At 45.5% G+C, this 27,756-nt stretch overlaps 1 protein-coding gene across 1 annotated transcript; it reads left to right on the forward strand.

The window, feature by feature from the left end:
* The first annotated feature begins 597 nt into the window (after positions 1-597).
* On the forward strand, positions 598-22,976 carry SLC35E3 (solute carrier family 35 member E3). Its single transcript, XM_069764627.1, has 5 exons — positions 598-1,142; positions 8,925-9,035; positions 10,943-11,101; positions 11,170-11,252; positions 22,373-22,976. Exons 1-5 carry the CDS (start codon positions 756-758, stop codon positions 22,557-22,559), a joined length of 927 nt encoding a protein of 308 aa, XP_069620728.1. The 5' UTR covers positions 598-755; the 3' UTR covers positions 22,560-22,976.
* Positions 22,977-27,756: the final 4,780 nt, after the last annotated feature.

Here is a 27,756-nt window from a genome sequence, read left to right on the forward strand (position 1 = left end):
ATAGGTGACTTTCCACCAATACATTTTTTTTTGGAGATCCATTATGCCAGGTATGAGAAACCCAGTATAGAAGTCATATGCAAATCAGTCTGGATGTGCACTGTGGGCGTGACAATGCACTTGGAAAAAGCAGCCCCCCAGACCAAGATTGCTTCTGCTCATGCGCTACATCTCAAACCGACTAAATGGAGACTAAACAGTGACGTGTAAAGCAAAACAAATGGTTAATCTATAAAACAAAAAAATCCACAGGAAAAAAGTTACTAAATGAAACAAATTAACATCCATGCACACACAAAGCTCTTGGCAATTGAGAAAAAAACCGGTCTGTGGTGGGCAGGGCGCTATAGGAATGGCAGATGTGCCCCCTCCCCTGGTGTACCCCAGAAGGCTCTAGTATGAGAGAGCCGGGCCATACAACACACAGAACTAGAAATTCGGGGTCCAGCAAGGATTTAGAGACCACTCGTGAAGCTGAAGTCAGGCGCCACTTGTCCCGCCCACCACATGACTTGGTAGTTAGAGGAGGCGCCATATTAGCTCACAGTGAATGAAGCCCTGTGACGTGGCCAGCTGTGGCAGTGGTGCGCATGCGCTGGGCTTGAGTGGCAGCTCGGGGCGGTAGTGAGCCCAGTTACGCCGGCTCCTGCTTTGCTCCGCTATGTGAGCGGCTCCTGGGCTGCCAGCCTCCTCACCTCTGTGCCCTGCGGTCCGGGTAACGTGCCATACCTGCTCCTTGCCCTCAGTGCTGCAGCATGGCCGCATCCACTCCCTGGAGGATAGCTGCCGGCCTCCTGGTCAACCTACTGGCTTCCATCTGCATCGTGTTCATCAATAAGTGGATCTATGTCCATCATGGCTTCCCCAACATGAGCCTCACACTGGTGCATTTCGTGGTCACCTGGCTTGGGTTGTTTCTGTGCCAGAGATTTGGGGTCTTCTGCCCCAAGAGCCTTCCTGCCTCTAAGGTGCTACTCTTAGCCCTCAGCTTCTGTGGATTTGTGGTCTTCACCAACCTGTCCCTCCAGAACAACACCATAGGCACCTACCAGCTGGCCAAAGTCATGACTACGCCTGTCATCATCCTCATCCAGACCATGTGGTATGGGAAGACGTTCTCGCTCCGGATCAAGCTCACCTTGGTGAGTGTGCTCCATACTGTGAGTGGTCCTGTACCGGTGCCACCCTGATGGGCGGTGATTGACACCTTATACCCATCCAGCAGGTCAGAGATGTGGTCAGGTACACCACACGTCTGCTCTAACGCGTTTATGGATCAATGACATTCTGTGGTCCGAGAACCAAACCCGTCAGTTCTGGCCCAGAGAGGTTCACTGATTCATACACACGTCGGTATGAAAACCTGGTCCACGAGACTTCAAGCATGTCCTGTTCTCATCTGTCACAGGGATCAGATTTTCCATTAAAGTCTATGGGGATCCGTGTAAGACGAGTGACTTTAGTTTCCATCCGAGTATTTACTGATCCGCTGTTAAGAATCGATGGATAAATTAAAGTTCAGTTTATCTGCTTTGGTTTTTGAAGAAACTTGCGATTCCGGCTGACACTGGAGAGAAAAATGGTCCATTTTCTACAGGTATAAAAGTAGGATATGCCGATGTTGCCTAATGTGGCCATCATCTGTTCCCAGTAGCTTCACCAGGCTTGTATAATGCATAATATGCTGCTTTGTGGTTGATGGCTTGCAAACACTAAAGCCCCCGTATTGGTGGGCACTGCCAACGCTCTGACGTATTGAAGCCCCTGACAAGATTTTGGAGGAGATACAGATCCTACAAGTCTGACTCTGGATTTCCCAATCCTCATGCTCCTTTGTACTTTGTTGCCAGCTCGTACTACCGAAAACAGTGTCCCAACAGAGTCACGCCACAATTTATTGCCCCATCGGTGCAAACTTCTGACTCATTCTCCAGGGTTTCAGACGTTTTCCTCAACTGAGCCACTGATCATAGCCTAAGGGCATGTGCACATGTATTCTTGAGCTCTGTGGATTTGTGAAAACTGCAGGTAAAAGGCTCTGCGTTTTACCAGCGGATTTTCTGCGGAATTACCGCGGTTTTTGTGTGGATTCCACTGCGGTTTTACACCTGCGGTTTTCTATTATGGAGCAGGTGTAAAACTGCTGCGGATTCAGCACAAATGACATGCTGCGGAATGTAAACCCCTGCATTTCCGTGTGTTTTTTTTCCACAGCATGGGCACAGCGGATTGCGTTTCCCATAGGTTTACATTGTACTGTAAACACATGGGAAACTGCTGCGGATCCGCAGCAAAATCCACAGCGTGTGAACATAGCCTAAGAACATGGGCTCCTTCTCTATGCTTTAATGTTTGTATGTTGTCAACAGAAATGTTTTACAATACTGTGTGAATTTGTCTTCAAAATAAATAGTATTAAAGGGAACCTGCCACCTCCAAAATCGAAGGTGAGCAAAGCCCACCAGCATACAGGGCTTATCTACAGCATTCTGTAATGCTGTAGATAAGCCCCAATGTATCCTGAAAGATGAGGAAAAAGAGGTAAGATTATACTCACCCAGGGGCGGTCCAAGTACGATAGGCGTCGTGGTCCGGTCCGGCGCCTCCCATCTTCTTATGATGGCGTCCTCTTCTTGTCTTCACGCTCCGGCGCAGGCGTACTTTATCTGCCCTGTTGAGGGCAGAGCAAAGTACTGCAGTGCACAGGCGCTGGGAAAGGTCAGAGAGGCCCAGCGCCTGCACACTGCAGTACTTTGTTCTGCCCTCAACAGGGCAGATAAAGTACGCCTGCGCCGGAGACGCGACAGGAAGCAAAGATGACAACACCGTATGTAAATTGGAGGCGCCGGCCCGTGATGCCCTTTGTACCAGACCGCCCCTGGGTGAGTATAATATAACTTGTTTTTCTTACATTTCAGGTTACATCGGGGGCTTATTTACAGCATTACAGAATCCCCTGATGGCCATGGCCGCAGCTTATAGGCCAAAAATGGGGTGACAGCTTCCCAATAACCAAGCAATCATAAGGGAGCAGAGATTGTAGTCACTGCCACAACCTCTACCCCCACCCTGAAACGCAGCATCATTATTGACCTCCATTTCAGGGGCAGGGATAGTCCCTCATCTACTGAGCATATCCCTTCAGTATGCACAGTGACAGTTCGCTAACTCTGCACCTCTGAGATGTGACAAACTGGCAAGAGTGCACACTGTCAGTGTACATTGTAAGGAGAGAACGAGCAACCACATACCAGCCCTGCCCCTGCAAGTAATGTCACTCATACAATCCTAGAATGGTAGAGTTGGAAGGGACCTCCTAGGTCATCTGGTCCAACCCTCTGTTCAAAGCAGGATTCACTAAATCATCTGACAGATGTCTGTCCAGCCTGTGTTTGAAGACTTCAATTGAAGGAGAACTCCCCACCTCTCGTGGCAGCCTGTTCCACTCATTGATCACCTTCACTGTCAAAAAGTTTTTTCTAATATCTAATCTGTATCTTCTCCCATTCAGTTTCATCCCATTGCTTCTAGTCTTTCCTTGTGCAAAGGAGAATAAAGATGATCCTTCTACAATGTGACAGCCCTTGAGATATTTGTAGACAGCAATTAAGTCTCCTCTCAGTCTTCTTTTTTGCAAGCTAAACATTCCCAAATCCTGTAATCGTTCCTTATAGGACATGGTTTGCAGACCGGTCACCATTCTGGTTGCTCTTCTCTGAACTTGCTCCAGTTTGTTGATGTCTTTTTTATAATGTGGTGCCCAAATCTAGACACAGTATTCCAGGTGAGATCTGACCAAAGAGGAGTAGAGGGCAATAATGACTTCACGTGATCTAGACTGTATGCTTCTGTTAATACATCCCAGAATTAAGGTACCGTCACACTAGACGATATCACCAGCGATCCGTGACGTTGCAGCGTCCTCGCTAGCGATATCGTCCAGTGTGACAGGCAGCAGCGATCAGGCCCCTGCTGTGCTGTCGCTGGTCGGGGAAGAAAGTCCAGGACTTTATTTCGTCGCTGGACTCCCTGCAGACATCGCTGAATCGGCGTGTGTGACACCGATTCAGCGATGTCTTCACTGGTAACCAGGGTAAACATCGTGTAACTAAGCGCAGGGCCGCGCTTAGTAACCCGATGTTTACCCTGGTTACCATCCTAAAAGTAAAAAAAACAAACACTACATACTTACCTACAGCCGTCTGTCCTCCAGCGCTGTGCTCTGCTCTCCTCCTGTACTGGCTGTGAGCGTCGGTCAGCCGGAAAGCAGAGCGGTGACGTCACCGCTCTGCTTTCCGGCCGCTGTGCTCACACAGACAGTACTGGAGGAGTGCAGAGCACAGCGCTGGAGGACAGACGGCTGTAGGTAAGTATGTAGTGTTTGTTTTTTTTACTTTTAGGATGGTAACCAGGGTAAACATTGGGTTACTAAGCGCGGCCCTGCGCTTAGTTACCCGATGTTTACCCTGGTTACCCGGGGACTTCGGGATCGTTGGTCGCTGGAGAGCTGTCTGTGTGACAGCTCTCCAGCGACCAAACAGCGACGCTGCAGCGATCCGGATCGTTGTCGGTATCGCTGCAGCGTCGCTAAGTGTGACGGTACCTTTAGATTCAAAGCTTGATTATGATGCTCAAACTAGCTGTGTGCTTCCTGACCCAACTCAATAGTCTCATAGGTGTCAGGATGTTGTGTGTGGTGGAGAATACCGGAGGTCGGATATCATGGTCCATCTCAGACTGTTTCTTGGCCGTCTGAGCGTTGCTCAAGAGTGTGTTTCCACTGCTGAGTAAAACTCTAGATTATTGCTGCAGATTCACACATAGGTTGGCTCTACTGCGGTTCAGCGAGGCTAATAAGTGTCAGGTTCTCTGGGAATGGAAATCCTGCAGATGTCATTATTGATGTTCTGACTGCAGATTTTTCCAGAGCCATGTGAATAGGACATAAACCCCCCTTCATATGCTTTGTCATTGGAGTTTCTGTGGTTTCAGACATTATTTAGAGATGTAAATGCGGATAGAATCTGCACCATGAGAACATGACTGCACGGATCGCACTGATTAGAATCAGGGTTCTAGTCTGCAAGATGACGCTCGCCGCTTAACAGAACATTGTAGCCGCACAGAGAAATGATGTATACCTGCAGAAGTAATAAAAATGAGCGTTTCAATATGCTCTCTTCATTGGGTTAATTTAACCCTGCTCTTCCATTCCTATTGGCTATACACTATTGACCTATTTAAAGTTTGTCAATTTTGCCATTTAGCTATTCTAAGCGTATTATTGGAATACCAGTTTCATCATTAATTATATGTGAACATGGTTGGTCAAAAACAAATGAAGGACAGTGTTCCTGTCCGGCCAGAAGGCTGCAACTTCCAAATTACCTTTTTGTTTTTAGACTGAATTGCTTCCATCAGACTATTGTCTGGCTATCGGGCCCCATCAAATTCAGCTTGGGAATCAGGATTGTGGAGTCGGTCCATTTTGGGGGAGTCGGTATAAAATGGACAGACTTTTAAAATATATAATAAATTGAGTTCAGTGCAGGATGTGATGTAAATGTTTTTCATAAGAATTTGCGTAAGTTGTGAAATGTCCTATAAATGTCTGTTCTGCTCCTGATCTAATGATCTCTGCTGTTAGACGAGATGAATCTGTGCTGCACTTTATGTACACGCTCAGTAGTAGTAGTGAGGCAGAGCTGTGGGGTCGGTTGTCCGTCTTACCGACGCCACAGCCCTGTTCAGAATCCCAATTCTCAATCACTCCTCATTGGACTCAATTGGTCCTCATTAGTGATTGACAAATGTGCGCTGTTAAAGTCTTATCAGAGCATGCTCGGGTGTTATCCGCCACAAATCATGCAGCCGCAGGGACTGGAACATAATACAGGAGCACTCCCAGATGTTTGGATATCACCAAGCATGTCTGATGAGACTTTTTCCGAGCACGTTTGCTCAGTAGTCTTCCTCTTCAGGCCTGTTCTCCAGTTGGATGTCATCTCCAGAATTCGAGGCGTTGCCAAGCTCCTCAATGAACCTCTTCGCCACATTTTTATCCAAGTTTCCAAATCATGGACACTCAACTTTCAAGGGGTAAAATGGCACTATATGAAAAAACAACAATACTATTATCGCAGCAAACACTAACCAGTTTGGCAGCAATATACACTACAGCAAATCGGATCTGTGCAGACTTGTACTCAAAACCCATCCATCTGCAGTAATTTGCAAATGTACCAAGTGCACCGACCCGACCGGCAGGAACTGGAGAAATCAATAAACAATAGTAGATGCAATAGATAATCCACACTGATTTTATAAATCATTTATGTGGCTGAAAATATGGCCCGAAACAGTACGCGTGTAACAATCATTATTTCATTAAAAAAAAAAAAAAAAAAGGTTAAAATGACCAAAAAAAACCCGAACACCTACCCATAAGCAGTCACCTATCCACGATTTTCAGATCCTCATAATAATCTGCAGCTTCACAAACGTTTTGAGGGGCCAAATAAACCCGAACCGTACAGCAGGGTTAAATGAGCATGATCTTCTGTAGCCTTGTGGGGGAAGATGATTGACCTGTATAGATATCCACTGAAATGCAGGTAGCATTAGTTATTACCCATAGGTCAGATATTGCATATATGTAATTTTAGGTGACCACTCACTCTGAATAGTTAAGGGAGTTGTCCAGTACTTTCATATTGATGGCCTATTTTTAGGATATGTCATGATGAATACTAGATCGATGGTGGAGTGTAAATCTGGCCTCCCTACTTACCAGCTGGTCTCGGTGCTGGCAGTGGCTGGATGTGATCAGATGCGGAGCTGTACTGCTCCATCAGTCAGTAGCCGGGTACTGCACATCCTCCGCTATTCAGATAATTAGAGTGGATCTGCAGTACCCCACTGCAGCCACTATACAGTTGGCGGCGCTGTGCTGTTCCTCTGCAGTTGAGCACATCTGGCACTGAGAATTGATGATCGGCGCCGGTGTTGGGTGATGCATCACAACCGATTTGATATTGATGACCTGACCTATCTTAAGGATAGGCCGTCAATATACAAATCTCAAACAACCCCTTTAACAACATGGCCCAATACATATATTTCTAGTAAATGCTGTATTCCCCAATCCTCTATTCATTGTGCATGCCATGCCACTCTTTTCCTCCTTTCAAATGTATGTATAAATTGGCAATTGGGTGTTCCCATTCTGCTTGAGAAAGGTGTCTGTGCACCATGACACTATTAATGATTGTACATTCTAAACTTTTGTATGGACTGAGCCCATTGAAAAAGGAAATGTTAACACCCAATTGTCTATTCATACATTTCTATTTACGCATAGTAGTTTGTGAATCTGGAAACATGCACAAGGACTTACCATGGTTTTTTCAGTTATATTCACCTGACAACTGCAGCTAGTCACAGGGCTCAATAGTCAGGTGACTGAAGGAAAAAACAAAAAAAACACACCAAAAAACAGGTTGTCGACTTTCTGTCCTATCAAACCACTGGAGTTGCCTGCTCTGGAGCTATGGGGGTTAGAGCGAGTGAGTGCACATTCTTTTATTAAATATTAACCCCCCCCCCCCACCCTGCATATTACATTTCCCAGAGGAGCATTGCACGGCGAATAATCCTCCTTACCTTGGCATGCCAGAACTGATGTCACTCTCCATAAGGAGAAATGATACCCCTTAGACCCCTGTCCAGAGCCTCTCACCTAGCCAAATCAGACCTCATACTTGGCACTGACGAGAGCTAAAACCCCGAAACAGTTTCTGCAAATTGAGATTCTGATTTGGCTTTTATCCGAAGTCATATTGCACGACTCGTTAAAGAGTTGATTGTGACTTGTAGGATCGCTACTTCCAACAGGTGGCGCTATAGAGTATAAAGTCCTCTTTTTCTCAGAAGAGGCAATTTGCATATTATATTTCCCAGAGGAGCATTGTACGGCAAATAAGCCTCCTTACCTTGACAAGCCAGAGATGGTATGTCACTCTCCATAAGGAGAAACGTTACCCCTTAGACCCCAGTCCAGAGCCTCTCACCTAGCCAAATTAGTTCTCATGCTTCTCACTGACGAGGGCCAACAGCTCGAAACACCGTGTCTGCGAATTGAGATACTAATTTGGCTTTTATCCTAAGTCATATTGCACGACTCGTTAGAGTTGATTGTGACTTGTAGGATCGCTACTTCCAACAGGTGGCGCTATAGAGTTTAAGTCCTCTTCCTAGGCAATTTGCATATTAACCCCCCCCCCCCCAGCCGAATTCCTTCTGTAATATATTTTTTTAAATCCAAAAACCCCTTTAGCACTATACCTCTCTGCATCTTACATTAAAACACTGATAATGTTTTCAGACGTCCCTATTTATTTTTTTCCACTGCACAATTATAGTGAAGGAGCTTTCCTCGGAGCTCTCGTTTCCCGATAATTGTATAGTGCCACTAGACTGCTGATCACCTAAGGAGCAAATTGTCGTTTGTCAAGTGAAATTACCTTTTGGTTCTGCCTAAAATCCACGTTCTTTGCGGTGCATCGTCCTGTGCAAACAGAGCAATGGCTGCTTATGTGCACAGCACGATCAATACTGTCCAGAACAATGGCAACCTTTGCTTCATGAAACCATCTATTCCAGATCTTTCTCTGCGAATTGTATGTACAGTCAGCCTGTGTAAACTGCCTATTAAGATTGCTGATCAGTAAACTTGGCTGATTGATAGTGGTTAAATGCCGCAAGTCGGGTGGTGTAAATACTTTAGGAAAATCCATGGGCAGCGTACCTAAAGTTCCACTTGCTTCAATGGCACATCCAGCTACACCTACTGGTCAGGCCTGTTTTCCTACCACAGATATGTAGTTGTATATTCCTTTGAACTCTCTGCTTTCCATTTCTTGCAGGTTCCTATTACCTTAGGCGTGTTCCTCAACTCTTACTACGACGTGAAGTTTAATGCCTTGGGAATGGTGTTCGCTTCCCTGGGTGTTCTGGTCACATCTCTTTACCAAGTGGTTTGTAGCTCCGCTATTTTTCTTTATTTGTCTCTATTGTCGTATGGTGATGAAATATTTTTTGGGATCTTGTAAAGATCAAAGTTTTCTTTTTTTAAATTTTTTAATTTTTTTAGTAAATCTGTGGTTTAAAATGGCAACAACATGGCTGTAAATTGAAAATGTATAAATGCCATGAAAACTGTTCCCTGCTGGCGCATGTCCTTCATATTAGCTGAAGAGTCAAAGTTAGCAGACTACAGACATGTGCGAAGGAAAGCCAGATGGCTTTGTGCCACCCCCAGAACAATTTCTTACAACATGGCAATATTACTTAACATGAGTTAATGTATAAAGTACTGCCACTTGTGTTCTAGTAGTATAGCAAACAAAATAGCCAAACTGAACAAAAACAGCTTATTAGAAAAATAATGGTTGTCACTTCACTTCAGGAACGTTGAGGAGCAAAGCTAAGAGCAGAATACAAGAGAATCTAGTATTGACAATAAGTCTTTACCTCCGGTCCTATGTACCCGGCACAGCCTGACTTTACACGAATATCTTCATCTGATAACCATAAAGCATACATTTTTCATACGTGGTAGTTGTGAGAATAGCTGTGTTAGACGCTCCCTGGAGGCTATCAGGAGCTGAAACCTTGCTTTTTTGCACACGTGGCAAATTAAGTTTATTCACCCTTTTGATATTTGTACAGTGTACTGCCCGCTTTTTGAGAAAATAAATAAAAAATATAGTAGCTTCATGTTGTGTTGCTAGCTGAACATAATTACTATTTTGATGCCCAACTTCAGCATATGGATGAGAGACGATCTGTAGAAACGTTTGTTCTGGTGGACTGCAGCCATCGTTGTATTACATTCATTTTATACAGACTCCTTTATAGATGTTCCAAGACAGAAGGCCAACCAATTGTCAAGTACCAGGCATTCTGTGCCCTAGGGTCTGCCATGCATCCCACCACACTGCATATACATAAGCTATGCTAGACCATAAAAAAAGGAGTGTGTCCTTTATCCTAGTCTGCCAACTTGGGGCCACATAGAAGAGATGTCATTGCTTTTTCTTCTAAAATCTCTGTTCTCCGAACGTTTAAGGTACCGTCACACATAACGATATCGTTAACGATATTGTTGCTTTTTGTGACGTAGCAACGATATCGTTAAGGAAATCGTTAGGTGTGACAGCGACCAACGATCAGGCCCCTGCTGGGAGATCGTTGGTCGCTGAGGAAAGTCCAGCACTTTATTTCGTCGCTGGATCTCCCGCTGACATCGCTGGATCGGCGTGTGTGACGCCGATCCAGCGATGTCTTCACTGGTAACCAGGGTAAACATCGGGTTACTAAGCGCAGGGCCGCGCTTAGTAACCCGATGTTTACCCTGGTTACCAGCGTAAACGTTAAAAAAACAAACACTACATACTTACCTTCAGCTGTCTGTCCCCGGCGCTTCTCTGCACTCCTCCTGCATCCTGTGTCAGCGCCGGCCAGCCGTAAAGCACAGCGGTGACATCACCGCTCTGCTTTCCGGCTGACCGGCGCTGATAGTGCAGAGGAAAGCAGACCGCCGGAGGACAGACAGCTGAAGGTAAGTATGTAGTGTTTGTTTTTTTTAACGTTTACGCTGGTAACCAGGGTAAACATCGGGTTACTAAGCACGGCCCTGCGCTAAGTAACCCGATGTTTATCCTGGTTACCGGGGACCTCGGGATCGTTGGTCGCTGGAGAGCTGTCTGTGTGACAGCTCTCCAGCGACCAAACAGCAATGCTGCAGCGATCGACATCGTTGTCGGTATCGCTGCAGCGTCGCTTAGTGTGACGGTACCCTTAGTGGAGTGAAAAGATAAGAAGTAATTTGCCCTTTCTTCGAACATTTGATTTACTATCTGCATTTCTCCTATACCTGCAGTGGGTTGGAGCCAAGCAGCACGAGTTGCAAGTAAACTCTATGCAGCTGCTGTACTACCAAGCTCCGCTATCTTCTGGGATGCTGCTCTCTGTTATACCGTTCTTTGAACCCATCGTTGGTGAAGGAGGGATATTTGGGCCATGGTCACTTACAGCTGTGGTAAGTGTTATTTCTTTGTCCAAATCGCCTTCCCTGTTGGATCCAGTTACATAATTGTTCTGTTACAGGTGATGGTGATCGTGTCTGGAGTTATTGCGTTTACCGTTAACCTCTCTATCTACTGGATCATTGGCAATACTTCACCAGTGACGTATCCTTTTTACACCACTTTCTTTTAGTAGCAAAACTCTTCCTAAATATAATGAGTAGTAGAGATGAGCTGATCTGTCAAATTTAGAAATTCTCCAGATTGCGCAGATTTTCCAAGGAAAATCGATGTAGTAGAAAGTTATTCTCTGGGAATTGAATACCACTTCTGCTGTAGGGTCTCTCCAGACTTCAGACCATAATAAACATAGCCATAGCCATCAGCCATAATGATCAGATGCACCAAGTCAGAAAGGCGAACGGTAAGTTGAGTATAGGTAGCATAATTTGTTTTGTGTCTTTTTTTTTTTTTGTGTGTGTGTTTTATTTTGTTTATCTTTTGATGGCCCTTAAGGCCATGTTCACACGATCCTTTTTTTCTTGCGGAATTGCCGCGATTTTCCCGCTGCGGGTCCGCAGCTGTTTTCCATGCAGGGTACATTACATTGTACCCTATGGAAAACAGGAACTCCTGTGCCCACAATGCGGAAAATAAAAAAAAAAACCCGCGCTGAATAGCTGCGGGAAAAAAGAAGTACCATGTCACTTCTTTTTTCGGAGCCGCAGTGGTTCTGCACCCATTGACCTCCATTGTGAGGTCAAACCCGCAGTAAAACCCGCAGATGAAAAAAATATCTGCGGGTTTTACTGCGGTTTGTGGTGCCGAACCGCTGCAGCAGGAAGTGCGGGGAAGCGGGCGGAAGTGCGTGGGCGGAGTGTGGCTGCCCCCCCGTGCTCCGATCCCGCCCCCCCCCCGTGCTCCAATCCCGTGCTCCGATGCCCCCCCCCCCCAGTGCTCCGATGCCCCCCCCGTGCCCTAATCTCCCCCCCTTATACTTACCCGGCGTCCCGGTGTCCGTCCGGCCGTCTTCTCCCTGGGCGCCGCCATCTTGCAAAATGGCGGGCGCATGCGCAGTGCGCCCGCCGAATCGGCCGGCAGATTCGTTCCAAAGTGCATTTTGATCACTGAGATAGGTTATATCTCAGTGATCAAAATAAAAAAAATAGTAAATGACACCCCCCCCCCCCCCCTTTGTCACCCCCATAGGTAGGGACAATAAAAAAAATTAAGAATTTTTTTTTTTTCCCACTAAGGTTAGAATAGGTTTAGGGTTAGGGTATTTTCAGCCATTTTAACTGCATAGAAAACTGCATAAAAAAAAAAGGATCAAAAAACGCATCAAAAAAAGGACCAAAAAAAGGACCTGCGTTTTCTGCCAAGAGCTGCAGTTTTTTAAAAAACAGTCCTGAAAAAAAAAGGATGGAAATCAGGAACGTGTGAACATACCCTTACAGTTCAGAAAAAATGGCTGTCTTAACTGCAACTGACTTCTTGCTGGATTAAAAAAATTGTCCAGGTCAGAAGTATACTATACAGGCAAGCAAATGTATACATGTTTGTATTTTTTCTGTATCAGAAGACAGGTTTTTACACTACAAACTGAATACATTAGCTATTTTCATAGTCTTAATGAGGCTGCGGTATTTACTTTCAAAACTCATGTCAGAATGACTAATTCTTATTGCAAGTTTAAACTCAATCTCTGCCAACTTTAGCCTTGGCTCCTTATTGTATCTCCTTACTGCTGCTAAATCCCCACTTACCGTAACTGACCACTCCTCAGTGTCCCGCCTTGCTGCTGAGTTCTCTCCCTGCTCAGTACCTGCTGCAGCTGTCACTAGGGCTGGGTGGCCAGAAATTGAATGCCCTTAAACTCATGTAATTACTAAGAATATACAACTATTTTCACATGGATTAGAAAGTGCACTAATTTCTTCAGGTCTGCAACATCTATTTAGTAATTTACGCAGTTTGTATTGTAAAATCTGCTGAGGTCCACTTTAAAGGTTTTGTGTTGTGATGCAAAGAACCTTTAAAAGGCTTTAGGCTTTTCTGGTTATATGTGACCAGTCATATGGACTACCCACATCTGAGTTGGGCCATGTATTTATAACAAAAGCTACAACATTCTGCAGAATCCATTGTACAATGGATACCACCAGCTTCCCATCCACCCTGTAAACTTATAATTGGTTATGTTGGTTCTGAAAAGGTGTCCCGTGTTTTGTCAAATGTGTCTGTTCCTATGATGGAATCTCCAACACAGATGTGAACAGAATCTTCTCCTGTGTCTTGGCTTTTAAAGAAGACCTGTCACAAGATCAAACGTCTCCAGTTTGTGCTCATTCCCACTTCCCTGAGTATTCCCTTTTTTGTTTAATCTTCTATGCTGTTTTAGGGTTACAGGACTTATTATTTAGTACAAAGTTTTATGGTCTTTACTCTGCTTTTACCCTGTAAATAGTACTCCCTTTGTAAAGACATGCCCGTAGGCCCATATCTCTGGGACCGTATGGCGGATTTTAATAAAACAAGACTGCACATTCAGGGGAGCAGCAGTAATACAAGAGCAGCAAAATTAGACCACTTTCTCTGTCCCCCATGACGGCACCACGGAGAGAGGGGATCCGCCCACCAAGGACAGGAAACCTACAGATAAAAAGACAGTACGTCTCTCCCGCATCTGTGGGTTTCTCATCAAGGACAGGAAACCAAACTGAAGCCTATCTCGATTCGTTGTGGGATTCTGGGGCCAATCAGTCCGATATAGGCAACGGGGGTCCCCTTGTCTCTGCTGGTGTGTTGACCTAAGGCGCCACCGCTGGGGCTAGTAGACCTCTATGGTGTGTGGGGAGAGGTGGCAAGGAGGTATCGCAACCGCCTCTCTAGGTAAGAAACCCCGGCAGCAGCTACATCCCGACACTGGGGTCCATCTGGGTAAAGGAGGCGGTGCCGATCCCACTATGTGAAAGCCGCCTCCCAAAGCGTAAGCCTGCATGACTGGAGCCTCCCGGGGGGGGGGGGGGGTTCTGTGTTGTGAATTCTGCCCTTGGGCTCCCTCTGGTGGTTTTGAGTGGAACTGCCGCTCCTTGGGTTTAGCTTTAGCAGCTGCTTTCACTAATTGTCTCTCCTGGCTCTGCTATTTAACCTGGCTCTAGTCTTCAGCCTATGCCACTTGTCAATGTTCTCTGGCTGTATTCACATCTCTGCTTGGATTCTCCTGGTTTCCTGACCAGTTCTGCAAAGATAAGTTCTGGCTTTGCTCATTTCAGTCCACATGTTGTGGACTTATTGTTCTGTGCATTCTATTTTTGTCCAGCTTGTCATTTTGGATTTTTTCTGTTAGCTGGAAGCTCTGGGAAGCAGATTTACCCTCCACACCTTTAGTCAGGTGTGGAGATTTTGTAAACTCTGTGTGGATTGTTTTGTAGTTTTTATACTGACCGCACAGTATCCTTTCCTGTCCTATCTATCAAGCAAGACTGGCCTCCTATGCTAAAATATGATTTAATCTCTGCGTATGTTATTTTCCCCTCCTCTCACCGTCAATATTTGTGGGGGGCTATCTTTCCTTTGGGGATTTTCTCTGAGGCAAGATAGGTTTCCTGTTTCCATCTTTAGGGGAAGTTAGATCTTAGGCTGTGCCGAGGGGTCTAGGGAGCGTCAGGTACCCCCCACGGCTATTTCTAGTTGCGCTGCTAGGTTCAGGGTCTGCGGTCAGTACAGATACCACCTCCTTCAGAGCTTGTCTCATGTTGTTCCTAAACCACCAGATCATAACAATTCTGGTAACCAGCACACGCGCGTGGCGCCATCTTAGGGGCGGTCCCACTATGGTGGCGTTCTCGGCGGTTCTGCGCATGCGCAAGAGCGGAACAAGATTTGGCGCATTGCACGACTGGGAGCAGTCTCTGCGCATGCGCGGGTGGTAATTCGTGCAGATGCTAGCCTCTGCTACTTAAGGAGTGCAGCCTGAGGTCAAAATGCTTCCAATGGAGCTCGACCAGCACTCCCCCAGCATGAGTGACCTGGAACCGCAGGGATCTCCGCTAGGTAGATCCTCACCATCGCAGAAACGACGGCCACAAAGTACAAGCCTCCCATCACTAGGGGGTCACCGGTAAAGGACGTTCTGGATCGCAGCATGGCAAAGGCTCCAGTGCAGCATCCGGCGCAAGGGATAATCTGACTGCAGATACATATCATCCCTAACCGGTACTCATGTATCCATCAGGTGGTGAGTGATCTTCGTGAAAGCTAGCGGGTAACGAGTCCTATCTTAATTTTCTTATTTTAGGGGAAGAAAAGCTCAGGGAAAACTAAGCACAAAGTATGCTGCGCCCTTTGTAGAGAGGATCCCCCCTACCCTCCTCCCCCCCCCCCCCCACTTGGGAAAAAAGATTTTGCAGCTCTGGCTACAGCGAACAGTATGTGAGGGACTTCCCGGGTTCGCAGCAGACTTCAAAACTTTGATAAAAAAAAACAGGTGGAAGACACCTTTAAAACTCTACAGGAGGGGAGAAAGCAGAAAAAAGCCAGACGCAGATCCCCAACACCTTAAACCAGCGGCACAAGTAGTGAAGATGGGGACTCAGACACTTCCAACTCCTCATCATCTTCATCTTCCACTGGGGTTCGTAGCTGTTTCTCCCTAGAAGAGGCCGACAGCCTCATTAAAGCAGTCAGGAGCACGATGGGAGTCTCTGAACCACACACCAAAAAATCAGTGCAGGACATTATGTTTGGGGGTCTCGAACAAAAAAAGAGGGCCTTTCCACTTAACGAGAAGATTCAGGCCTTGATTAAAAAAAGAGTGGGAAAAAAACCCATAAGAAAAGCCCTGCTCACACCAAAAAGGAAATGCCCTTTTGATGACCAATCTTGCTCCTTTTGGGAAAAAGCTCCCAAATTGGATGTTGCCATTGCAAAGGCTTCCAAAAAATATGCCCTTCCGTTTGAGGACATGGGAGTCCTAAAGGATCCCATGGACAAGAAAGCCGATGCGTTCCTAAAAAGCTCATGGGAAGCAGCTGGGGGAGGGATAAAACTGTCAGTTTCCGCTGCCTGCACATCCCTTTCCCTAATGGTCTGGTTAGATCAATTAGAAACTCAGCTGAGAAACAAATCATCCCGGGACACTATTCTCAACACGTTGCCTGTAATGCGGGGGGGGGAGGCAGCCGCCTTCCTGGCTGATGCTTCCTCCGATTCAATAAGACTAGCGGCTAGATCAGCGAGTTTTGCTAATTCGGCCAGGTGGGCTCTCTGGCTTAAGTGTTGGCCAGGGGACCTTCAAACAAAATTGAAACTACGGTATGTTGTACCATCCCCTGCGAAGGTGAATTCTTATTTGGCCCCACTTTAGATGACATCTTAGAGAAAGCGGGGGTCAAAAAGTCATTCCCTATTTTCACTTATCCTTCCTACAGGAGGCCCTTTCGGAACAAGAAGTTCATCTGTAGGAAGCCTGGAAAAAATCAGGATAGATGGGAGGACAAGAAAAACAAAAACATGGGTTTCATGTTCAATAAGAGCCCCACTGACAATAAAAAGCCCGCCCAATGAATTTTTGCCCCAGGTGGGGGAAGGCTGTCCCTCTTTCGCTCAGCCTGGGTGAAAATTACCAACAGCCCATGGATATTGGGCATAATAAAGTCGGGACTAAAACTGGGGTCTAAGGGGTATCGTTTCTCCTTATGGAGAGTGACATACCATCTCTGGCTTGTCAATGTAAGGAGGCTAATTCGCCGTACAATGCTCCTCTGGGAAATATAATATGCAAATTGCCTCTTCTGAGAAAAAGAGGACTTAAACTCTATAGCGCCACCTGTTGGAAGTAGCGATCCTACAAGTCACAATCAACCCTTTAACGAGTTGTGCAATATGACTTAGGATAAAAGCCAAATCAATATCTCAATTCGCAAACTGAGATTCATCAAACTCCCTCAATCCTCCTTCATGACGACATATCTCTGAGATCAGGGGAGGAACAACTAGCGTTAGAACAAGAAATTACAGGGCTAGTAAACAAAGGGGTTCTCCTGGAGGTCCCCCTCCCCCCAGGAAAGAGGAAGAGGATATTACTCCCCCCTGTTCCTGAGAAAAAAAACAGACGGGTCCTACAGGACAATTACAAATTTGAAGAGTCTGAACAAATATCTAAATGTACAGCCATTCAAGATGGAAACAATAAAAACATAAATAAAAATGTTGTTTCCACTTTGTTTTATGACAGTCCTGGACTTGAAGGACGCATACTATCACGTCTCTGTCCACAAAGACCATCAGAAATTCCTCAGGATAGCAGTGCATATCAGGGGGTTAATAATAATCTTTATTTATTTTTTAAGACCTTTCCAATTCAAAGCCCTCCCGTTCGGGCTAGCCGTAGCAGAGGTAATGGCTCACCTGAGGGAGCAAGACACTCTAATCATGCCATACCTCAACGATTTTCTAGTAATCGGCAACTCTCCCCAGGATTGCGAAAATCAATTAAAAAAGATCATGCTTTCCTTGGAAAGCCTAGGCCGGTGAACTTAACCAAGTCCAGATTAGTACCGTGTCAGGTTCAGGAATATCTGGGCATCTCATTGGACTCTATCAGGCAGGAATGCTGTCTTCCTCCAGACAAAATACAAAAGATGATGCAATTAGCATCCAGTGTGAGGGATCCCCCCTCCATATCTCTACGTCAAGCCATGTCCCTCCTAGGGTCCATGACGGCTTGCAGTCCAATGGGCTCAATTTCATTCAAGAGATCTTCAATGGCAAATTTTGTCAGAAGTTTCTCTAGGAGGAAATTTAGAAGGTTGGTTCAGTTTATCTCCAAATACAATTCTCTCGCTGGATTGGTGGATGTCGCACAGCAATCTGTCTTGAGGGGTCCCGTGGGTAATTCCGATCTCCAAAGTAGTGACTACAGACGCAAGCCCCAGCGGGTGGGGAGCCCATGTACACGATCTCATAGCCCAGGGGGTCTGTTCACACAACCTAAAGGGAGTATCCTCCAACATGAAAGAACTACTTGCAGTCAAGTTTGCACTCTTAGTTCCTGAATCCCCTTTTTCCCATCATGTCAGAATTGTCAGACAACAGGGTAGTGGTAGCGTACCTAAATCACCAAGGGGTACCCGTTCCCAGTCCCTGATGGAAGTGACAAAATCAATATTCCAGATAGTGGAGAGCAACCTACAGTCCTTGTCAGGCCTTCACATAAAGGGGGTGGACAGTTACAGGGCAGATTATCTGAGCTGATCCTGTCTGAAACAAGGGGAATGGGAACTGAACCAAACAGTGTTGAGTACCAGATATAGACCTATTTGCGAACAATTTGAACAAGAAGGTATACACCTTTTGCTCCATAACACCATCAGGGAACCATGTAGCATTAGACGCTTTCCTGATACCATGGTACCATCAGCTGGCATATGCCTTTCCCACAATTGCTCTAATACCAGCAGTTCTGAGGAAAATACGGGAAGACAGAGCTCGTGTAGTTCTAATAGCTCCATTCTGGCCGAAGAGGGCATAGTTTTCCTGGAGGAGAAGGATGTCTATCTCCGACCCCTGGGTACTCCCGGACCTTCCAAATCTCCTCTGCCAGGGACCAGTACAACACCCACAGGTTGTAAGCTTACACTTGACAGCCTGGAATTTGAGAGGGAGCTGGTTTTCACCAGGGCTAGTGTCTACCCTGCTGCAAAGTAGGAAACCAGTTACAACTAGACAGTATGGGAAAATATGGAAAAAGTTCCTGTCATCCTCGGGCGCCAAAATAAGTGAAGAGGTTCCTCTTAAAGCTATATTAGAAGTCCTGCAAAAAGGGTTAGAAATTGGTCTGACTACAAGTACCCTAAAAGTCCATGTAGCAGCTTTGGGCGCACTATTCAACTACGATCTAGCGGGGAATCGTTGGGTTTCCAGATTCATTAGAGCAGCAGGGAGATCAAGACCTCTACCCTTACAGAATACCCCTCAGTGGGATTTAAATCTAGTCTTTACGGCCCTGACTAAACCTCCCTTTGAACCTTTGGCGGATGTTCCATTGAAAATCCTCTCTCTTAAAACACCTTTATTGGTCGCTCTCACCTCTGCACGTAGAATTAGTGACATACAGGCATTATCAGCCAACCCCCCTTTTACTCAATTCTTGGATGATGGGGTAGTCCTTAAAACAGATCCAGCCTACCACCCAAAAGTAGCTTCTCGTTTCCATAGAGCGCAAGAGATCTCTCCACTCCTTTTGTCCTAACCCCAGAAACAAGGAGGAAGAGTCCTTACACACATTGGATGTTAAGAGATGCTTAATGCACTATATAGAAGCCACTAGGGAGAGTAGGGAGGATGGATCTTTTTTTGTATGCTTTCAGGGTCCCCGGAAGGGGAAAAAGCCTCCAAGGGCACTCTAGCAAGATGGATCACGGACGCCATCAGCCTATCGTACTCAGCAAGTGGGTACCCGCCCCAGGAAAAGTCAGAGCGCACTCAACGAAAGCAGTAGCAACCTCCTGGGCGGAAAGGGCCGGTGCTTCGATTGATCAGACATGTAGAGCTGCTACCCTCTATAAGCACTATAGATTGGACCTTCTCTCTTCTTCAGACCTTACATTTGGTAAAAGGGTTCTTGAAGCGGTGGTCTCACCCTAATGTACAGTCTCTGCAATTCTCTCTGTGGTGCCGTCATGGGGGACAGAGAAAAATATAGTTACTTAACGATAACGGTATGCAACGGCGATTAGGGATCAGCTGACACCGCATAGTCTGAAGAAGGCGGAGGGAGATAAGTGAGAGGCGAAGATATGCACTGTGCATGCCCATGAATCCCAGCCCCGCAGTGTGAATAAATCAGAAGACACTGCGGGGTGGGATCTTGGGCAGCGCGGCCGCACAGGTGCAGTCGGCCTGACATCAAATGATGTCAGAAGATTGGCAGCGCTAACTGCGCATGCCCAAGGGATAACATAACAGTGCAGGCTCCGGGACAGATTCAAACAACGCTGAGGAGGTGGCGCCCGACACCAAGGTGGTATGAATGACTGCTGTGCTGCATCTGATTAGGAAGGAAAGTCCCACCTCCCTGGCGATTTCACAGTATGAGTGGGCACATTTTCTAAGTGTTCATTTTAGCATGTGCAAGGAGCATAACTAAGAGAGCCACCTTGACCAAATGCAGCATTAGTGCTGCACAAGGTGGCTCTTTGTTACAAACGCCTGGGGGAGGGTGACAGGTTCACTTTAAATAGCCACGTGGTATCTCTTTTAATCTTCGAGTGATGTTGAAATTATATATCTTATTAGCCCAATCTCCCATCATGCTCTGTAAACAACTGATGCGGGACAGAGGTACCGCCTTTTTATCTGTAGGTTTCCTGTCCTTGGTGGGCGGATCCCCTCTCTCCGTGGTGCCGTCATGGGCTCAGAGAAACTGTTATCGGTAAGTAACTATATTTTTTGACGTGACATGTCCTTTTTAAATATATATAGTGGGGCAAAAAAGTATTTAGTCAGTCAGCAATAGTGCAAGTTCCACCACTTAAAAAGATGAGAGGCGTCTGTAATTTACATCATAGGTAGACCTCAACTATGGGAGACAAACTGAGAAAAAAAAATCCAGAAAATCACATTGTCTGTTTTTTTAACATTTTATTTGCATGTTATGGTGGAAAATAAGTATTTGGTCAGAAACAAAATTTCATCTCAATACTTTGTAATATATCCTTTGTTGGCAATGACAGAGGTCAAACGTTTTCTGTAAGTCTTCACAAGGTTGCCACACACTGTTGTTGGTATGTTGGCCCATTCCTCCATGCAGATCTCCTCTAGAGCAGTGATGTTTTTGGCTTTTCGCTTGGCAACACGGACTTTCAACTCCCTCCAAAGGTTTTCTATAGGGTTGAGATCTGGAGACTGGCTAGGCCACTCCAGGACCTTGAAATGCTTCTTACGAAGCCATACCTTCGTTGCCCTGGTGGTGTGCTTTGGATCATTGTCATCTTGAAAGACCCAGCCACGTTTCATCTTCAATGCCCTTGCTGATGGAAGGAGGTTTGCACTCAAAATCTCACGATACATGGCCCCATTCATTCTTTCATGTACTCGGATCAGTCGTCCTGGCCCCTTTGCAGAGAAACAGCCCCAAAGCATGATGTTTCCACCACCATGCTTTACAGTAGGTATGGTGTTTGATGGATGCAACTCAGTATTCTTTTTCCTCCAAACACGACAAGTTGTGTTTCTACCAAACAGTTCCAGTTTGGTTTCATCAGACCATAGGACATTCTCCCAAAACTCCTCTTGATCATCCAAATGCTCTCTAGCAAACTTCAGACGGGCCCGGACATGTACTGGCTTAAGCAGTGGGACACGTCTGGCACTGCAGGATCTGAGTCCATGGTGGCGTAGTGTGTTACTTATGGTAGGCCTTGTTACATTGGTCCCAGCTCTCTGCAGTTCATTCACTAGGTCCCCCCGTGTGGTTCTGGGATTTTTGCTCACCGTTCTTGTGATCATTCTGACCCCACAGGGTGGGATTTTGCGTGGAGCCCCAGATCGAGGGAGATTATCAGTGGTCTTGTATGTCTTCCATTTTCTAATTATTGCTCCCACTGTTGATTTCTTCACTCCAAGCTGGTTGGCTATTGCAGATTCAGTCTTCCCAGCCTGGTGCAGGGCTACAATTTTGTTTCTGGTGTCCTTTGACAGCTCTTTGGTCTTCACCATAGTGGAGTTTGGAGTCAGACTGTTTGGGGGTGTGCACAGGTGTCTTTTTATACTGATAACAAGTTTAAACAGGTGCCATTACTACAGGTAATGAGTGGAGGAAAGAGGAGACTCTTAAAGAAGAAGTTACAGGTCTGTGAGAGCCAGAAATCTTGATTGTTTGTTTCTGACCAAATACTTATTTTCCACCATAATATGCAAAAAAATGATAAAAAAACAGACAGTGATTTTCTGGATTTTTTTTTTTTCTCAGTTTGTCTCCCATAGTTGAGGTCTACCTATGATGTAAATTACAGACGCCTCTCATCTTTTTAAGTGGTGGAACTTGCACTATTGCTGACTGACTAAATACTTTTTTGCCCCACTGTATGATGCCTACATGGAACTTTATCATGACTTAAATACATTTTCCTTTGGCTTAGATCTGCTGTACAACATTTTTAATGTTAGTAATAAAATGGCAAGCACTGCAGTGTGATTGTCATCCGTGTTACACGGCTTTAGTTGTATCATGTTTTCTCGTTTTATCCCTTTATTGCCATTAATCCTTAACTTTAGCATAGCTACAATATGTTTGGACACTTCAAGTTCTGCATCACTCTTCTGGGAGGATACATCCTATTTCAGGACACCCTTTCTCTAAATCAAGGACTTGGAATAATATGCACAATGCTTGGCATCTTGGCTTATACGCACTTCAAGCTTAAGGAACAAGAAGTTAGTAAAAGTAAATTGGTTCAGAGACCCTAAGTCATGCCTCATCAGACAGTTCTGTCATAGCAATTTTTTTCAACCATTTTGAGAAAAAAGGAGCATGTACATCGGGTTCAGTGTATACTGCGTGTGCTAGAAGACACAATGACAAGTCACCATACAATTCTCTGGATTATGTACATGGAACTATTAAACACTTTTTTGTTATAATAAATCATAATGCCAACATTACTACAATTTCCTGATGTCAATGAAGGATTTATTTTTTTAGTCAAATTTTGTAAGAAGGAAATGTTACATACTTTAAGATGATAGACCCAATGGTTACAGTGGCGACAAATCTTATTGGATTCCTATGAAAGAAGCTTTGATACCTCCATGAGTGCAAATTCAAAGTTTGTATGAACTGATTCCGCAGTATTCATATTGAATAAATGTGAAGAGCTTTTCATATTTCATGAGTTAAAGGTTATTTTATTGGTTTGTACAGTTTCCAGATCTCACTGAAAGAACACTATACATAGTGCACTAAACATCCCACTTATCCTTACTACTTCCATTTAATCCTATATTGTTTCATATTACATATTGTTTTTGAATATCCATATTGATTCAGGAGCCCCAATAATGCTCCATACAAAATACGCCCCATATAATGCTCCATACAGTTCATGATGGGCTCCATAAAAAATACGCCCCATATAATGCTCCATAAAGTTTGATGGGCCCCATAAGATGCTCCATAGAAACATTTGCCCCATACAATGCTGCATAAAGATTGATTATGGCTCCATAAGATGCTCCATAGAGTAATATGCCCCTTATGCTATTGCTGTGATTAAAAAAAAATAAAAAAAAAATAAAAAAAAATGGCATACTAGCCTCTCGTCGCTCAGGCCCCCTGCACTTGCGATATTCACCTGTCCCCGTTCCACTGCCGGGCGCCACTGTGTCTGCCGGCTCTCTGCAGTGACTGTTCAGACAGAGGGTGGCGCGCACACTAAACACGTCATTGCGCCCTCTGACCTGAACGTTACAGCCAGAGGACGCGGAAGACAGAGCGGCGCCCGGTGGTGGAACGGGGACGGGTGAATATCGTGCAATGCTCACCCTCCCCCGTAATACTCACTTGCTCCCGGCGCGGTCCCTGCTTCTCACTGACAGATGGTCTCCGGGCGCCGGCAGCTCTTCCTGTGTTCAGCAGTCACTGGTACCGCTCATTAAAGTAATGAATATGTGGCTCCACCCCTATGGGAGTGGAGTCGCGTCCATATTCATTACTTTAATGAGCGGTACCATGTGACCGCTGAACATAGAAAGAGCTGCAGGAGACCATCGGAGATGCAGGGACCGCGCCGGGATCAGGTGAGTATGTGACTGCCTCCCCTGGGACAATGACTAGAGTATAGGCCGAGATGGGCACTTTCAGCCTAAAAAAAAATGGGCTGAAAGTCTCGGCTTATACTCGAGTATATACGGTAACTTATTTTCACTGAGCAACTCATGTAAAGCATTATTCCAGCATTTTTGTTTTTTTCATTTCAGCGCTGAAGTTGTTCCACTAATGTAAGTTCCCTGCCCCTAGTAATATACTAACCAGCTGCTCTCTTCTGCTGTTCCTGACTCTGCTCCTGAGCCACCATCTTGTGACTACAACTTCTGACTGACTGGATGTCAGCGGTAAATGATCACAATCTCTGTGTGAGGCTGGGGTCACACTTGCGTGTGCAATGCGAGAAACTGGCACGAGTCTCTCGCATCCGGCACTTGGGACCGGAGCATTCAGCTGCATAGAAATACATGCAGCCGCACGCTCCGGTCTCGACTGCCGGTGGCAGTGTCGGGTATTGATGCGAGAGACTCATGCGAGTTTCTCGCATTGCACACGCAAGTGTGACCCCGGCCTAAGTCTGAGAGCCTCGTTCTGGCTCTCAGACTTATATTGAGTTGTGACTTTTGGCTCACTCAGCAATCACTGGAGTGAACAGACTGGTCACAAACTGAAGGAGACCAATCGGAGTGGCGCTGATAAGATGAATACGGTGGCCGGTAAATAGATTACTTGGGACAGAGAATTTACATTAGTGGTCATACTCTGGCGGTAAAATAAAAGAAAAAGCTAGAATAGCGCTTTAAACAAACAAAAAAAGTTGTATTTTTTAAATTTTTGGACTTTAAAGAAAAGGTCAGAAATGCAAGAAAAAAAATATAAGTAATACCTCCCACTGCTTCTCCTGGTTTGAGGCAGTTTGTCTCCTGCTGCAGTGATGACATTCGGATAAGCTGCAGCCAATTACTGGTCATTTATTGTATGGCAATATCCACAGGTACAGAATGCACCACTCACCACTGTTTTTGATCTTCTGTATTCAAGCACTGACCCCTTCACACCCCCTAAAGCCTGTTTCACCTTCATGACCAGTCAAAACTTAACAATTCTGACCAGTGTCTCTTAGTGTCCCACTGATTCTGTAATTGTTTTTTTCGTGACCTATTGGACTTCATGGTTGTGGCAAAATTTCTTCAATATGACATGCGTTTATTTGTGAAAAAAAAAAAGAAATTTGGCGAACATTTTGCAACTTGCAAAATTTTAGTTTTTATGCCCTTACATCAGATCGATATGTCACACAAAATAGCTAATGACATTTCCCACATATCTACTTAACAACTTTCGAAAGAAGAAAAAAAAAAAAAAATAATAATATATATAATATTATTATTATTATTATTATTATTAATAAATAAATATATATATATATATATATATATATATATATTTATTTTATTTATTTATTTATTTATTTATTTTTTTTTTTTTGGTTGGGAAGTTATAAGAGTTAAAAGTTGACCAGCGCTTTCTCATTTTTACAACAAATGTTTTTTTTATTTTTTTTCCGGGACCACATTACATTTGAAGTCAATTTGAGGGGTATATATTAAAAAAAAAATACCCCAAATTAACACCATTCTAAAAACTGCCACCTCAGCGTGCTCAAAACCACATTCAAGAAGTTTATTAACCCTTCAGGTTCTACAATTTTTAGAATGTGGAAGGAAAAATTAACATTTAACTTTCTCTTACCCCATGACGGCACTAACGAGAGAGAGGGACAGGAAACCCACAGGTTAAAAAGGCGGGACCTCTCCTCCACCTCAGTTCGGTTTCCTGTCCCCGACGGGGATCCCACAACTCACCATCCAGGAGTCCAGGGACCATCAGGCCGAGTTCAGGCAGCGGGGGGCCCTGCCACGGTCTCAGGTGGATTCCTCCCTGAGGGCGCGATCCGGGGTCGGCGGGCCTCGTAGATGCGCGCAGAGGGGAGGCAGTGAAGAGGATGCCGAGAAAGCCTGCCTCTTCCTTTTCAAAGGGATGATCAGCAATAGGTAGCGGCGGCTACCTGGAGGTTTTCTCCACCGATCCATAAGGCACACAGGAGGTGGTGACGCCGGTCACCGACAGGAGAACGCTGGGAGCAGCGGCGGCTGCGGAAGCTCCGTCCCTCCTGTGAGCCGGCAAACAGTGAGCGCGCGCGCGGGGTTCGGCGACTTACTGCGCAGGCGTGGGGGTCACTTCTGGGGAACCGGAAGTTGCCTGGCGCCGCTCCATTAGTATATATCCAGAAGGAAAGGGGTATACCGCTGCTCAGAGATTACCACCATGAGTGGAATAGAGCAGTCGGTGGAAGAAATTTCACAGGCCCCTGTGACAAAGAACCCGAAGGAGTGCCATTCCTCAAGAAAACCCACGCAGCGCAGCAGCTCAGGATCCCAGCGTAGCAGAGGCTCTGGTGGATCCAGGATGGAGACGGCGGTTCAAGTGGAGGAGGCATCCTCAAAGCCACAGCCGGTATCTTCCTCACATTAGGAGGGTAAGTGACCTCCGTGAAAGTGTAAATTCTAATAGGGGTTTATTGTTTCCTAGGGAAAGAAATGCCAGGGGAAAAGTAAACATAGAGTCTGCCCGCTTTGTTCAGCAGATTTGCCGGATTCATGGGTTAAAAAACTCTGTGCGCCATGTATTAAGAACACCATTGATGAGGAGACACCAAGTTTCACATCTGAATTAAAAGATTTAATTAAAACCCAAGTAGCAGACGCATTAAAAAGCGTAAAAAACCGTAAAAGAAAACATAAAGAAAAATCTCCAGATTACAGCTCCAGCGAGGGAGATAGCACGAGTGGGGATTCTGATAGCTCTACAGCTTCATCATCCTCCTCCGCATCTTCAGAAAGCGGTCGCAACTGTTTCCCAATAGATGAAACGGATGCGTTGGTGAAAATGGTTAGGGCGACAATGGGTCTGGCAGACACTCGTTCCAAAAAATCTGTACAAGATCTTATGTTTAGTGGCCTGGAACAAAAGAAGTACAGAGTGTTCCCATTAAATGAAAAAATTCAAGCCCTTATAAAAAAGGAGTGGAAAAGACCAGACAAAAAAGTACTGTTAACACCCAAAAGGAAATACCCATTTGATGACCCAGCCTGCGCCTCATGGGGAAAAGCGCCAAAATTAGACGTCGCCATCGCGAAAGCCTCTAAAAAGTTCGCTCTGCCTTTTGAAGATATGGGGACCCTCAAGGATCCTATGGATAAAAAGGCCGATGTCTCCCTAAAAGGGTCCTGGGAGGCCGCCAGCGGGGGGCTAAAACCCGGTATAGCTGCTACGTGTACAGCTAGAGCACTAATGGTCTGGCTGGATCATTTAGAGACTCAATTAAAAAATAAAACCCCGAGAGAGTCTATACTAGACTCCGTGTCAGCGATGAGAGGGGCCGCTGCATATTTAGCAGATGCCTCAATAGACTCAGTTAGACTGACGGCAAGATCGGCTTCCTTCTCAAATGCGGCTAGGAGAGCATTATGGCTAAAGTGCTGGCCGGGGGACCTGCAAACTAAAGCTAAGTTGTGTTCCATTCCGTGTGAAGGTGAATATTTGTTCGGTCCCACCCTAGACGATGTCCTCGAAAAAGCGGTTGATAAAAAGAAAGCCTTTCCGGGATTCCTAAATCAATCTTATAGGCGGCCCTTTCGAGGAAGGAGGTTCACACAAAGACGACCCCCAAAAAATCAAAAGGAGGGGTGGGAAGACAGAAAATTCAAAAGAGGAGGTTTCATGTTCAACAAGCCGGATAATAAAAAACAGCCACAATGAGGGTGTGCCCCAGGTAGGAGGGAGACTGACCCACTTTCTTCCAACCTGGGAAAAAATTTCTGGAAGTGCCTGGACTCT

The sequence above is a fragment of the Ranitomeya imitator genome, chromosome 4 (assembly GCF_032444005.1).
Source record: "Ranitomeya imitator isolate aRanImi1 chromosome 4, aRanImi1.pri, whole genome shotgun sequence".
Classification (NCBI taxonomy): domain Eukaryota; kingdom Metazoa; phylum Chordata; class Amphibia; order Anura; family Dendrobatidae; genus Ranitomeya; species Ranitomeya imitator.